The 16329-nt window shown below is 38.5% G+C and overlaps 2 protein-coding genes across 3 annotated transcripts in view; one reads left to right on the plus strand and one right to left on the minus strand.

The window, feature by feature from the left end:
- Positions 1-5655: 5655 nt before the first annotated feature.
- Positions 5656-10511, plus strand: rfk (riboflavin kinase). The gene is made up of 4 exons (XM_034212729.1): positions 5656-6234; positions 7185-7336; positions 8365-8467; positions 8793-10511. The coding sequence occupies exons 1-4, from the start codon at positions 6153-6155 to the stop codon at positions 8963-8965; spliced, it is 510 nt and encodes a 169-aa protein (XP_034068620.1). The 5' UTR covers positions 5656-6152; the 3' UTR covers positions 8966-10511.
- Positions 10512-15264: 4753 nt separating this feature from the next.
- pcsk5b (proprotein convertase subtilisin/kexin type 5b) overlaps positions 15265-16329 on the minus strand; it is a 69116-nt gene continuing 68051 nt past the window's right edge. For both annotated transcript variants that reach the window (XM_034212500.1, XM_034212499.1), the window contains exon 37: positions 15265-16100. In XM_034212500.1, coding sequence (XP_034068391.1) covers positions 15679-16100 — 422 coding nt within the window. In that variant the 3' untranslated portion in view covers positions 15265-15678. The remainder of the gene's footprint in view (positions 16101-16329) is intronic.

Below are 16329 nucleotides of genomic sequence, written 5' to 3' on the forward strand. Positions count from 1 at the left end.
CAGCTCATGAGGAGAACACTACTTGAACTCGGAACGTGTTTGTAGTGTTGGTTCCTGGTGGACTATTCGTCATGCAAATATAGGATTTATCTGCGGTTAAAACAGACCGTCCATGAATGCAGTTTATTCGGTAAGTGAAGCCTGCGTACTTTATGTTATGTTACTGGTGTTTTTATTAAGCTAACGTTAATGAATGTTTAGAGTTGGGTTAGCATTTGAGCAATCGTAGTTCCATCTGTGCTAACGATGCTATGCGTAGCATCCAAGAGTGTAAAACATTAAGTGGGATGCTACTGTATACCAAAAGGCTTCTGTGCGAGGTTGCTAAAATAAGGTCATCCTTGTACGTTAGATAGTTAGGTTACTGTATGCATTGTTAAGGTTCATTTAAATTCGCTATGCTCTACTATAGCATAAAATAGACTAGCTAACGTCAACGTATTGTTGAAGAGAGGCTTAGTGTATATTAAATCAACCTCACAATGAAATGTGTGTATCTTTAAAATATGAACGTCACATTTCAAGATAATAACGCTCCCTTAGATATTGTAATATGGTTTGATGAACTGGAGTTATTTATTGCAGCTAACCGCCTATCCGACGAACGACCCAAACATTGTTGTTTTTAATATTATTACCAATGCCTCTTTTAATTGTATTATCCTCACACTTGAGAAACAGCCTCATCGTGGCTGTAGAACAGAACATGTAACTTAATGCCTGCATTTAAGGACGATGAATAGCGTAGTCAATGCTTTAGTGACAAGGAAATTATTTGTTTAAATATTAGATGCAGTATGACGTTATCTGTGACTTCAGTCAGAATGAAGCTTATCCATTGCATTGTATTTGTTAAATAGGTTTGTGTCTTACCCTTACGTGTGTGATACATATGAATATGGCATTTGAAAACAAATTAATTTGACTGACTCATGAAACCTCGTCCAAAGTAACAGTAAAATAAAAAGGACCTACACAATAATACTCAATCAAACTGATACAGTATAAGGACTGTGATATCCAGCAATTTCTTAAGTATAACAATAAGATTATGACCTGTTTTTAAAAGAAGATAAAAAGTTGTTTGCATGTAAAGAAGTCTGTAACCCATGCATGTAACTTTACATCTGTTTGTTCAAAGTCTCCTTAAGGTGATCCAGACAGGCTGGACCAGAGGAGGAGAGACAGATCTGGACAGCAGAGAACTTCAGCACGGATTCCAAGGTACACCTTTTTCATGCTTTACAAAGAATGCATAAAGTAATGACTCTAATACACTGATATACATGCCATTAAACATGACTGAATACTAGATCACCTACACATCAGTGATGTTGAGTGGACTTTCTTAGCAAAACGTTACATTTACATTTTTACCAAGCAACATCACTTTTTTGTTCAACTTTCACATTTCAATGTATTTAAGGCAAATATTATTGAACATAGTGAGAACTGCGACCCTTTGTCTTTCAGTGAGACAACCGAACAGAGCAAGCTTCCACAGTTGCACTAAGTTTTGATAACCGTTAAATATTATTATAATAATACATTTATTTCAATGTTGATGAATTTAGAACGGTTTATTCATAATCTGATTATCTTTGTAGTACACTGTTGGATTTAAAAAACACATTCAAATAAAAAAAATCATTATATTTATGAACAAACAAACACACCTCTTTCTTAAATAACACACTTGCTCTGCAATAATATGTTTTTTGATATTTCTGTTAGGAAAGGACACGCCTGAGAGACAGGACTGCTTCACCATGTTCTCTTTCTCTGAGGGTCCAGAAGAACATCCAAGAGGGAAAGGAGAAGCTGATGTGATGAGATTTAAGAGCAGTACAGGACATTCACTAAGAGACACTTGTATTGTAACACAAAGACCTGCACACTGAATAGTTTTGTAGTCTAACAGGAACTTCATTTGTGTTGTTTTGTGTTTTACGTTGCACCTCAGAGACAGTGTGATTATTGTCAGGCCTATAAAGTTTGGCAAAAAAAAAAAGTCAGCTGATCAAATGCATTTGCCTCACTTTATGAGCTTCACAATACTTGTGCCTTGTACCGCGGAGTTTGGAACGTCATAAATAAATGGTACCAATCTTCAGTCAGATGTGAATGTGTAATCTAACATTTTCAGTAAGAATAACGGACAAAAGGAGTGCAAATACAATTTATTGAAATGTGAACTAAAAGTTATCAAGCATGAACCATCACCATTTTTTATTTAAATAAAAACGAAATAATATACATAAGTTACACTAAATGTTAATCTGTTAATTGACAGGCTAGGCCTGTGCAGGTGGTAACAGCTATGCCCAGCATGGGCTAAGTTCTGTAGGTGCAGCTGGTGCAGGTCCTCCTCCATCAGGTCTGGTCCTCCTCCCTCAGGCCTGCAGGGTCTTTCCCTGCGAGGAGGACTCCTCGCAGGGAAAGACCCTCAGCCCTCTCCGGCCAAACCAACATACAGGACGTTCATAAAGCTGAGGTTTCCCCCAAAGTCTCTAATCATCCATCCTGTGAATATGAGAGGGGAACAAAATTGTGTAATAGTCTTTGAGTTTCATGAAAAGCTATATAGAAGTCCCATGTATTATTATTATTATTAGATGCTTTGGACAATAAGAAATATAAAGTTAACTGTTGAGTTGCTCAGTTTTTTAGATTGAAAGGGTTTAATAATACAAACAAAAGGAGAGGCACCGTAAAATAATGATTGGTTTTTCAAGTCTTTTGAATTCTTTGTCTAAAGTCAAGTAGCTAGAACTGTTACTTATAGTTTGAATGATACAGTCTGGTTATAATGTTTGGAGGAGGCATCACAGGTAAGAGCACCATTTGTTGTGTTCCATCCACAACAGATCGATGTGTGTGTATTTATTTATTTACTATTTCTTGAATCATTACTGTCAGTCCAAAACAAGAGATTTTGTTTTAGTAACATTTAAAAAAAACATTATCTCTTTTTCACTACACTAACTTGAATACTTTAGTTTTTACGTCACTACATTTATCTAACAGCTTTAACATTGTAAAGGTGTCACTTCGGACTCTGGGTAATTATGACAGCATGTCCTACTCAGAGCCCTAGAGTCTCTAGGGCTCTGGTCCTACTATTTTGAGACTTTGAACAAACCAGACCTTCATCTATTAATGTAGAAAATAGTCAGCACATTAAACCATTATGAAAGTAATAATTAGTTAGCTCATTGTTCAAAATGAGCTCCAACTACAACAGTTAAGTCAACTCGTGCATCGGTAATAACAATAAATCAAATGATATAATATAATAGTATAACTTGTCTACTTTAAATACTTTAACAACACTTTCCTAATTATACTAGCATACTTTTAATAAAGTAACATGTTTAAATGCAGGGCTTTTGTAAGAGAGTATTTCGTATAGTGTAGCATGGTCTACTTGACTTATCTAACCGAAGTGATCATTACGTTACTTTGCAAACCGTCACCCCCCCCCCCCCTCACACACACAAAAGGACACGGTAACGTTGTGATTCACTTCAATTAATGATAACTACGGAGCTTGCTAACAGCAAGGCACAAGGCTACTTCACTCATTTAGCTAGCTAATGTAAGATACAAATGCTGTCGAGCCCTCACTGCTTGTAAAATAAAGAGCACAAACTGACAACTTACCCGAGCGGCGAGCCCCGCTGTTCTCCGTCATTTTTCTCCCGGGTTGTTGTGATCACATGACTGGCAAAGCCGTGCTCTGATAGGCCAAGTCAGTTTGATTGCATTAGGGCTCGATTGCTTATCCTGTCTGAGTAGCCCGGATGATGCTGCATCGCAATTTTGGACATCGACATTTATACACCGAATTTGTTGACATTGAATTTTTTGACGTCGAATTTTTGGGATCTGAATTTGAACATTCGAATTTTTTTCACTTGAATTTTTACATTTTTATTTCACATAGGTAAATTCGGAGCAAAAACATTCAGATACATGATTTTCAAAGTAATTATTTTCAATGCTATAAATTCGGTGTCTAATAAAATTCAAATACTTCTGTCTCTTGTTTGCTTCCATAGGAGTCCTCTCCAGTCAGATTGAGAGGCTGATGACTACAGCTCAGTGAGGTAAAAGGACTCTTGAGTGTTTAGATAATTCACTTTAGTCTTAGTTATCTCAGTGGGTCTCAAACGTTTTGATCACAATTTATGTAAACAGATATTTTCAAGGCACTCCTTTATAATTATTTGGATACACAGGTTTGAAATCATTCCAATGTATACTATAGGACAGTAAACCAAAAATATCCTTTAAAACTGGAAAGATAAAAAAAAATGCATAAATAAATAAATAAATGTTAAGGTAAAATAAGATATGAATGAACAACAAAAATAAAATAAGTTACATTCATTTGTTATTGGCTATGGTAGGTTATTGTTTATGTTCACATACTTATTTGATTACATCCACTTGTCTAAGATGACAACAGAGACTTTCGACCCAAAACCAGCTGTTGACTTGTGGGTGCAAGCAGCTAATCGCAGACTCAACCAGAGAGGAAGTAGGAGGCCTACATCATCAGCTACCATGTCTGACAGAGAGGAAGACAGTGAGGAGAACAGTCAGGAGGAGAACACGTGATGACAGCTTGTAGGATTACTGGTCGTGCTCATGTTGTCTTGTGTTCACCTCTGCATGTGTGTTCAGCGCGTGTGTCTGGCAAATAAAGTCAAGACCCCCTCAAAAGTTACGGTTTATTTCATTTTAAGGATGAGCACCAAGCAACATCTCCAGGTGCTCCTTTGAGAACCAGGGCAACAAAAGTTATGTGCATCCCTGAGTATAACAATCTGTGGGGTGATTTCGTGGAATGGTTTGGAGCAGAAAACATAATTCAGTTTAAAAGGATGTACAGAAACACTTTTTTGGAAAACTATGAGAATGAAGAGAGGTGATTGAAGATGAGAAATTATTGTATATGTAAATGTAAGTAGGAATAACTTGCATAATGATTTAAAGGACACTCATTGATCAAGTAAGGGGTGGGAATTAATAAGCATGTGCTTCCTCCTACTCCCTTTCGGACACATATGATTTTTTTAAATTATTATTATTATTAATATGAAGACTTTTTTTTGTATCATGAATGTGGATAAATACAGTATTTTAACAATACGGTATTCTGTTTTTTCACATTTGTTATTTTTTATTTATTTAATCTGTTCGAAATAAAGATTGAAATGAAATGAAATTAATGTGGAAGCATTTGAACGAGGCCTGAAAGCAATAATTGTTAAATTGTATTTAACTGACAGTCAATATTATGTCAATGTATGTTGCTCCCTGAGCCATGGTCAAAGGCCATGGTTAGGGTGCCAGGGGAAGCATAGTCCGCTTGTCGCCCTCTTGTGGTTTGATTCAGGAGACTACCAGCAAACCTAGCAGTTAAGTCAAGAAGCCCGGCTACCATCAAGACACACAAAGTTGTATAGGAACGACAGTACACTGCGTCTCTCCTAAAACTGGTCGTGCGACCCGTCGCTAAAGGTGCAACACTTTATTTGTTATCAATTAATCATCCACATGAGAAAACCTGCGTCGTATTTCCACGGATGAGACTGTGAATGCCTCACTCGTAATAGCTGTATTTCCTACAACACCTGAACACAACACGTAACTGCCGCTTTGGTCACGCGGTCAATGACATCAGCAGCAGCGTTACTGACGTTGATATGTAACTATACATGTAATATTACACCACACATGTAATATGTATACTACTTAATGGTCACTTACATACTGAGGGTGGAGCTAAGCGAAACCGGGACCGTCATTAGTTGAGAACTCAACTCCCAAAAGCGTCGGATAAAACCGTTTCAGGAACCAGGAGTCTCTATTGAAGCTAACAGTAGCTAGCCTAGCTGGTGAACTTTTACCGTCGTTGCTCATTGACAATCAACGTTATCTAACTCGAGCAAGCTAACCAGGCAGGTATAGCTTCGTGCTAGGACGGACTTTGAACTGTACCGGGGGGAGATTCTGGTTTTGTTGATTGTCAGAAGAGTTGCTAGGTGGTGCTGCTGGCTGATTTACCAGTCCGACTTCCTTGTCTTGTTCGAGGTCATTCTGTAGCGCCCATCTAGCCAGCTGTTATCGGGAAGCTAGCGGTCATGAAGAGTCTTCCGTATTTCTGCCGGGGAGAGGTCGTCAGAGGCTTCGGGAGAGGAAGCAAAGAACTGGGGATCCCCACTGGTGAGTTTATTATCTTCCATTAATATATTAGGGTTTGTAAGTGGCTGATAGCTCCCGTAGACAACGTTAGGTCAGTCTGATTGGGTCCAGACTCCAGAGTAACTTCATCAGAGAGAGAACCAGACTATATCATTAACATCCACAGTCTGTAGTTCTTATGCAACACATCTATATAAACATATTATCTACCCAAATGTGCACTCTGGCGATTCTGCAGGTACCTGAGTTATCATGTATAATGGTTTCAAAAGTTTAGTTACCGACGGCATTAGTGACAGCTTTTTAAGCAGGTCTCGAGTGCGCACCGTTTTTTGGACTGGGGTAAATGTCAGTTGAGTAAAATAACTTGACAGATGATGTAAGGCAAGGCAAGGCAAGTTTATTTATATAGCACTTTTCAACACAAGGCAATTCAAAGTGCTTTACAAAAAATGAGGTAAACTGTGATACGAAATTATAGTTTATATGAGATGAGGGATGTTTCCAGAAACGCGTCGTGAGCGTGCAAATGAATGGAGAATAACTTAATAACATGACGCAGTAAAGATAATGTATCACTTAAGTGTAAAATCTAATGAAAATAGTCTCATGTAAAATCATCAAAGCATTGAGTAATAATAAAGTAACACCTTTTACATAATCTAAAATGATTAAGCCACAAGGTCCAAGAAAGAGTTTGTTTTGTTATATGAACATTTTCAAACCGGCCCTCTTGTACTGTCAATCCTGTAAAAACACGTATTACTTCTGTCAAACTGAGACAGGTTGATTATTGAGCAATCCACATCAGATTTACAGAACAGTAGTATGTCTAGGCATGCAGGGTTTCTAAACGGTGAATTCATTTGTAAATGTTTCTCCTAAAAGTGTTCTCTGTTTTAAATAAAAAGTCAGACTTTCTAATGCTGACAGGTTCTGATTCTTCCCCCTCTTCTCTCTCCCATCTCCAGCCAACTTCCCAGTCTCAGTGGTGGACCATCTTCCTGCAGATATCGGCACAGGGATCTACTACGGCTGGGCCTGCGTCGGTACCGGTGATGTCTTCAAGATGGTGATGAGCATAGGCTGGAACCCATACTACAAAAACACCAAGAAGTCCATGGTCAGTTTTATTAGAAGCCAGTATTCACTGCAAACTGCTTGGTGTTTTTCAGTTTAAGAAAGTGTTCGCATTGCAAATCTATGTATAAGTTATCAAATCTGTTGTCTTTGACAAGGGTTTAAAACCAGTAATGTTGTAGTCAAAAAAGCTGTGGTCCTTCCACAATGGTACATTACATATTTTAATTTTAAAATAAAGAAATAACTGCTCATTAAAAAAAGATTAGTAACTCATGTGTTGATATTGTAGAAAAGAGGCTAAAGCTGCTTTAATTAGCAGCCAAAACTGTTTAGTGGAAATAGGGATGTTTTTATTATGACTATGATAGTACCGTAAACTTTGGACAGCCTCGGTACATTTTTCAGCATTTATTTTGCTCATCTGATTTAAGTTGAATGATTTCAGACGCAGGAGCAGGGCTGAATGCAAGACATTGTAATACATCCTGGTTTGTTAACACTGTCAGGGAATAATTCTGTATACATGTTTACCTTTTGCCCTCTGACGCAGATGCCCAGCCTTGGGCAGCCGCTATCTCCCTCAAGGAGGGGCTGCCCAAGCATTTTGTTGATGTTACCAGTTTATGACCGGGCAACACTCGGGCAGAGGTAGTTATTGTTGTGGGACACCTGGAACACATCCTTCTCGGGGTGTAGATGACCCCGAGCCATAAGCTACAACAAATGTGATTCAGTGTCCTCAGCTGTTTAGTCTACCTATTGAAGAATGTTGATTATTACACTCTGAACTAGTTAAAACCTGGAGCTACAGGAGGGTTCTACAGAATTGATGTGGCATCTCTACCGTGTGGTCAGATCGTGGCCCCGTGATATTTCTTGTGAATTCTCCGGCCGAAGCTCCAAATAAACCGTCAGTGTTTGCCATCAAAGCTCCAGCTCTCCTCGTCTCTCTGAGTCCTGACTCCAATGCTACAGAAGTTTCCCCCACAAACACCACAACAGGAATGTGGTGGTACAACACATTTGACAGTAGCAGTTCTCTTGTAAACATGATCTTTTTTCTTATAGGAGACTCATGTGATTCACACATTCAATGAGGACTTCTATGGAGAGATTCTCAATGTGGTCATGGTGGGCTACATTCGTCCAGAGAAGAGCTACGACTCACTTGGTATGAAATCCTTCTCTCTCACGCACTCACACAGTGGAATTCAATAGATTTATTGGAATGAAAGCATAAAAACTATTTTGCAAAAGCATTGAAGTATAAATTGAACACAAATAAAATACACAAAACCAATAATTTGAGCACTAACACAATAAAGGTAACAGTTTTCCATTTGGATATTATTATAACTCACTCAGTCAAAGATCTAAAATATAACCCGGGTCCAATTATCCTCTTTACCCTCCATGATTTCCCACATCCTATACTCTCATTATTCTTCTCTTCGCACCTGACTTATTTTCTGCCTGTCTTCATTCCTCCCTAACAGAAGCGCTAATTGCAGCCATAAACAACGACATTGAGGAAGCCAAGCTCAAGCTGGAGCTCCCGGAGCATCTCAAACTAAAAGAAGACAACTTCTTCACCAGCGTTACCAGCCTGTCGTCAGCACCGCCCCCCACCACCGCATCCACATCACAGACTATTATGAACGGTCACTAACAGCTGCTTATGACTGTAGCACTTTGTGCACACACACGTTCATCACACACCCCAGAAACACAATGGTTTCTATTGACACACAGGTGTTTGCACTCATTAACATGCACAGCCTCATACTGAGATCTCTAAGCTGTCACCATGACTGCGCATAATGGTAAACAACCAACCTTCTTTTTTTTCTTATTGTATTTTTCTTTCACTTCCTCAATGTGTCTCAACTATTTAAGTTTGTGTTTATTGCACACAGCCAGTTAGATGTTTATTTGTATACATCCACACCAGATTGCCTCATATGCACAACTGTGTATGAATCTCTCGCTCTCACTGGTCCTGCTGTATATTTGGAATCTGTTATGTGAGAAGGTACCTATTGAGACCTAATGAGGTCATTTTGTTTGATCTGTAAATACCAAAAGACACTAACGGCCTGTAGACCCAACTCTCGTCTCTCTCTGGTTAAAGACACATACGATACATGTTATTTCAAATGTTGGGCATTATTATCAGTAAAAAAAAAAGAACCGGTCGTACTGTTGGATGACTTTATGCAACAATGTGGCTAAATGCAATGAATAAGTGGAGCTTAAATTATACAATTATAATGGTATTAAAGTATCTTCTAGCTTTCTTCGTGAGAAAACTATTTCCCTTCCAGTGGGGTACTCCTTATCACTGCCCTAACAATACGAATGACTCAATTACACTGGAATTACATTTTGATTTGGGGTTTTTGATGCATTATGCAGGAAGAATATGGTATTGCTATGGTTATTTGATAACTAGCAAAATGATTATTGTTTAATGGAGATAAAGTTTTGGCTTTAGCTTGGCTGATGCTCTGACCTACAGTCCGTCAGTCACAGGTTGTTTGTGTGTGTGGTAAAACATTGATGGATGATATGGGATAACGTATAGGGTCACAGTACCCTGCTCTGATCTGTACAAAGTGTAACAGTCACACAAATACACATTATATTCTTGATATATATATATTACAGTGTTACCCTTTTTCCATTTGAATCTTTTATGTCAACAGACGTTGGAAAACAGTTTGCTCTGACGGGGGTTTTTGGGTCTGTGGGTGTGAACAACTGTTAAGAAAAAATAACTCGAAACATTCTAACATACAACTACAATTCTGTGTGTACAATTATTTGATCCCGTGTAAATATGTTTTAAATGAAGTAGTCATGTGATTTTGGGTTTAAAATCTGTATTGCATTTGTGTTATTTAGGGAGACATGACTGAACTGTGTGAATGTGGACATTCATCATGCCACAGTACCTATATGTTCATTTCCAAACAAGAGCTTAGCTGTTTTTCCCTCTCTATTATTACTCTGGTAGTTTGTGTTTGTTGCTTTTCTCAGTTTAGTTTCTTTACTGACAGGGAATGACAGAATCAACACAGGAAGCAGTACTTTAATCATGTCGACAAACTGTCTGCTGTATAAAGCTTTCGTACATAATGAATGCTACATTATTACCCATAAATTCATCCTCTAAAGCACTTAATGTACATAATAAACTTCAGCGCAACTGTCAATTGTGATGTGCTTCTTCTAACCGGTCGAAGATTTTAAGAGGAGCGTTTTCATTGCATGTCTGGAGTAAGTAAGGCCTCATTTCTTGCAATTCATTATTGTAGTTCCTCTAGTACACATGCACCAGGGGTACTGTGCGTTCTTGCATACTGCATTTGTTGTTTTGGCAGCCAAGTCATAATGATGTGACTGACACCATTGCCACATTATCCACAGATTTAGTTGTATTTGAACAATTTAATAAAAATTATACAATATACAACCCCCCTATATTTATATTCTCCCCTGCTGCTCCCTCTTTAAACTACTGTGTATTCAAAAACTAGAAGATAAGCAAGTCCTTCGACTCCTTAAGGGTCCCGTTTGTAGAAATGTGATATTTACAGCACAAGCTAAAAGGAAGTTGGTGTTTACAGTAAAAAAACGTGTTCCTGTAATTTCATTTAAGAGCTGATTCTTAAAGTTTTCCTTTTACTGTTTTTACTGACATTTCAGTCCAAAGCATTTAACATGTTATTGCTCAAGAAATGAAGGCCATTGTCAACGTAAAACACTCAATGGGGAGGGAGGTACCTTGGCAGATGTTCCTGAGTCAACGTTGTGTCTATTTGTTAGTCTGGTATCAGATAAGACTCTGGACTCAACCTGCTCAGGATAAAGAAGGTTGATCATGAACTTATGAATTAGATCACAACTTGGAACCTTACAATCTGTCTTTTGGTAATACGTTAAGACTTATAACTTGGGTGCCTTCATTAGATTAGAATCTTTAATGACCACACAGCCAGGCTTAGGTTTGTGTGAGAATACAGTTCTTAACATTAAACAGACAACAATGTGATCTGATAAAAACCCCATGTGACACAGATAAGGAACCAGTTTAATAAGGACCAAGGCTCAAATGCAACCATATTAGTGTACTAAGCTCAACCATAAAAGGGAACAGCTAACTGCATGCACCTGAACTCACCTCTGTACAACAGCAGACAATATAATGAAAATGCACACTCTTAACACAACTTAAAATCCAACTTTATTATGAAAGAACAATTCACATTTAACCTCAACCAAGCACAGATAAATATCCTAGTTATGTACTCTTCACACACTGGGTGGGTGGGTGAGATGAAGACCTGTTATTATCTCAGGGAGACAGCCATTAAAGGCAAATACACAAACCTAAGCTAAAATATCTTTGAGGGAAAAGTCCTCCAAAAATAATTTCTACTGCAAGCTTCTTCCATGTTTTGAGCAGTAATCTGGAAGCACACACAGACAAGCAGATGCCAGGATTGGCTGAGGCCTAAACAAGATAAAAACCCCTGAGAAAGTGTTTGCTCTCTTTGTAAACTAACCTGAACCCATCCAAACAGTGCAAGGTTACAGATCAAATTGTGCTTTTGTGTAAAGTTTTCTTTGAATTATGAGCTGCCTCCTGCTGTGCGATACACAGTCCAGGTTACAAAATCAAACAACTCTAAAGTTACAACTGTGACTCAATCAAAGCTTTAAACTAGATAACGTATATTGGGTCATTCTACAGAAAAGGTGGAATCTGGGTGATACAAATCTGCTGAAATATATTCCTTCTAAAAACATCTAAAACCTGTTAAATAGCAATAACTAACTCTTAACTTGATGAATCCACAACAAGTAGAGCTTACATTGTTTACAAATTTGTTATACTTTATACAAAGCTTATTTGTATAGGAATGTCACTGGTGTTACGTGTTACCAGGAAGAAGAGTAACACCAGTGACAATTTGGAGAAAACACTACCATTTAACAAAATGGCTGCAATGTGTCAGACCAAATATGGCTTCAGTCAATATCAAAATCGTTTAACTCTTCAATACAATACATGTTCCCATTCAAATATTCACCCCTAGGGCTATGCAATGAGTAACACTAATGACAGACTTGAAAGACGCACGTAAAATTTGAAGATAAAATGACACCTTTAACAAACAAAGTAAGAAGTATCTGACTTTCCTTATGTCTTTGTCCACTGCACTGCCTCAAATTATCTCTTGTTACAGGAGGCACTTCAGAGACAGTACATTATTTCAAAAATAAAAGCGTTTTGTGTAGCAGTAACACCAATGACGTAATTTTGGAGAGACAGCAAGCGCATTTCGTGGCATCTGTAGGCAGTGGCAAGTCCTTCCGGCATATGCCACAGAGGCCGCTACTCTGTGGTAGCTGTGGCAAGTCCTTCCGGCATATGCCACAGATGCCACAACTTGCCGAGGCATCTGCCGCTGCTCAACGGGAGTTGCCACAAGATGCCAGAGTAAGAGAAGGTTTACGGTAGCTGCCACTCGCCTTCCGTGGCAAATGCTGCTATTTAAACCCGTATTTATCGTGTAAAATGTCGCTGTTTTGGCATGACTTTATCGAACTGATCTGTACACAGGACTGATGATCTGTACACAGGACTGATGGTCCGATCTCTATTTTTTTAAACATTATAATTTCTATTCAATTTTACTTGGAGCATGGTTTGCTAAAATAAACAAACGTGCTATATTTATGATGAAATATTGGCGAGTGAGGGTTGCAACGCCCTTGGCAATTTTCGCTTCTTGAGGGGAGTTTCCACTGCTTGCTACGATAAACCAGGTGTATGACTAGAAAGACAAATAATTAACAAATACATATCTGTATTGACACAGCAATGTGTACACTGGTGTTATTAGACTTGTCTACAGACTTAGGGCAGCTGTAACTGATTGCAGTTGCCACTGCTAGTGAGATGCTATGGTTTACTTTATAAATTAGGCAAAGGACTTATATTTGCCCCATGCCTTCAGCAGCAGCAGGCCATTCACTTTGATTTGATCCAGTTATGAAATGTCATAATTTCGACAATAAAGAAATGCTACATAAACGTTATCTTGCACGTTTTATCGAACCATCGCCGTTTCTAACTTTCAATATATTTAAAAAGAGATCTCTCTCTCATCTGCGTGCGGGGGCGGGGCCTCACAGACATGCTGCTGCGCTGTGCACACTAGGGGTGGGCGATACCACAAAATCTGGATTCGATCCGATACCAAGTATTTCAGGGCCAGTATCGTCGATACCGATACTTTTTTTTAATGAAAAGCGTCTTATGTACTTTCATATAGGGGAGAGCTGCATGACATGATTTTTGAGCTGAAATCATCATAAATAGACTAAATCTGAATTAATTTTCATGAATAAAGACAGGACAGTTTTTATAGACAAATACACGTTTTACTTTTGCACATTTAAAGTGCAAACATGAAAAATAACAATACAAAGTGGCCAAAGTAGCGAACTGTCTTCTTGCACACATCACAGTTCGCTAAGTTTTAATGGCCAGTTGTGAAATTGCTCCACACAACGCTGCTCTTTCTCTCAGCCATCATGCGCGTGTGTGTGTTGCACTCGCGAGTCGCTGGCTGCTGCTGTCCTGCCCTGCTGGCTGCTGTCAGTCAGCTTGATAATCGGCGTTCAGGCAGGGAGCCTCGAGGAGAAGAGGACAGCAGTGGAGAGAGAAGAAAAGAGCATATACTTGTGTTCGTCTGCACATAGTTTTTTGAAGAAATTGACGAGTAGAGGAGACGAGAAAAAAAGTGTAACAGTATCGATCCTATTGGCTCTAGTATCGATATTTTGAAACGTAACGTAATATCGGAGGTATCGATATTTTGGGATCGATCCGCCCACCCCTAGTGCACACAGTTCTGCCGGCAATGAATATTAGGATACATTTTGTGAGGAAACTTTTCCACCAATAATTCCAATAAGTATTCCAAAAATGTATTCACTTCAGGTTTACGAAAGTAACTGTATTCGGATTAGTTGTTTTTCAAATGTAACTCGAGCTGAATACAGTTAGGCTACTTGGTTTTTGTATTCTGATTACGTAACGCCGTTACATGTATTCAGTTACAACCCAACCCTGTGCACAGATCATCAGTCCTGTGTACAGATCAATTCGATAAAGTCATGCCAAAACAGCGACATTTTACACGATAAATACGGGTTTAAATAGCAGCATTTGCCACGGAAGGCGAGTGGCAGCTACCGTAAACCTTCTCTTACTCTGGCATCTTGTGGCAACTCCCGTTGAGCAGCGGCAGATGCCTCGGCAAGTTGTGTCATCTGTGGCATATGCCGGAAGTACTTGCCACAGCTACCACAGAGTAGCGGCCTCTGTGGCATATGCCGGAAGTACTTACCACAGCTACCACAGAGCAGAGCCCTAGAGAGATAATAGATAGAGATAGAGAGATATCTCTCTAGGGCTCTGTCACAGAGTAGTGGCCTCTGTGGCATATGCCGGAAGAACTTGCCACTGTAATTGTGGGTGACTGACATTTATTTGATATTAATAATAAAAAAAATTACCATTTCAGTGTTATATTTAATGTAATGTTATGTCAATATTAATTAGATTTATTTATTGAAAAATTAAAACTATAGGCTCCACTTCCATGTATGATCAAAGTGACAAGGCAGTTCCTGGAACTTGGCATTTTAAATAAATTGCAATTTATGTATAAAACCATTTTTTATTTATTTTTTATTTAGTACCATTGCAAAGACAATCTCTATGTATTCAACATATATAATGAATGTGAGTATTAGGTTAACGTCATGTATTTTGGTGTCTGCAAATGTAGGTGTCTGTCTTACTAATTTGAATGTATAATTGAGAAAGGTTGTCTTAATATTAAGCAATATTAGCGGACAATAACTATTGTGTACATATACAATAATTTCTTCAAATACAATTATTTATTCTATAAAAAAAAAAAGTAAACAAAAGCATGAAATTAATAAGATTGTCAGCACGCCTGAGGTTCTGAAAAATACATCTAATTCCTCTTTCCAATAAAATGAATAGGTTGAATTATGTTGATTAGATAGCATTTCAGTTCCAGACATTATACATGTTTTATTATGTCCCATATTCATTGGTAAATAGCTAGTATAACTTAAATGTCTTTGAAATGTAAAGCTATTGAAAAGCATTGATGTGTGCTTGTAACCCTCCCTCAACCACGTCTCCTCTTACTGCTGATTGAGCTAACGTCATATGAAGATTTCCAACTTTAAAAAAATGATTAAATACAGGCATGGTGAAAAACAATTTAAAGGAGGAGCCACTTCTCTCCAGTCTTTTGTGTCCTCTTTTCATTTGTATTGGTAGCTCTCATCATCATACTCCAACTCAATCTCATCTTCATCCAAGAGTCCGTACTTGAACTTCCGGTACACTGTCCCATCTTGTCCCATGTACACAATATCCTCATAATTTTCGTTGTCTTCCTCGTCACCCTCACATTCAACGATTCGGTCATTGTACTCCCCATAGGAAGAGGTTGTGGGTTGTGAGGCAATACCTACTTGGGTGTCCAGTTTCTCATAGCCTCCAGCTTTGGTTTTGGGTATGATGGCGAGTGTTTTAGATCGTGCGTTGAGGAAGAGGAAGACTCCTCCGCCCACAGAGAGGATAATAAGAACACAGACAGTGACAAAGAGTTTGGCAGTGCTGCCCTGAGCCTGTAACTCTTCTGCTTCCTTCAAAACAAAGTTGACACCCTTGATGCACTCCACTGAGAAGAAGGAGATGAAGCACACAATTAGGTTACAAATGTGATTTGTATACTGGGTATGTGTTTTTGATGAATCCCTCTCTAGCACAAGTGTGTTATACAATGCTCTTGTTTTGCTTGAATGCAGGGTTGTTTGTGATTGCTAGAGGCCAAAAGAGCTGCGGAAATGACTTAAAATAGGAACATATTTTCCATGATTATCAAATACAGGAAACCCCTGTTAGGCAGG

This window comes from Gymnodraco acuticeps, unplaced genomic scaffold (genome assembly GCF_902827175.1).
Source record: "Gymnodraco acuticeps unplaced genomic scaffold, fGymAcu1.1, whole genome shotgun sequence".
In the NCBI taxonomy this organism is placed as follows: Eukaryota; Metazoa; Chordata; class Actinopteri; order Perciformes; family Bathydraconidae; genus Gymnodraco; species Gymnodraco acuticeps.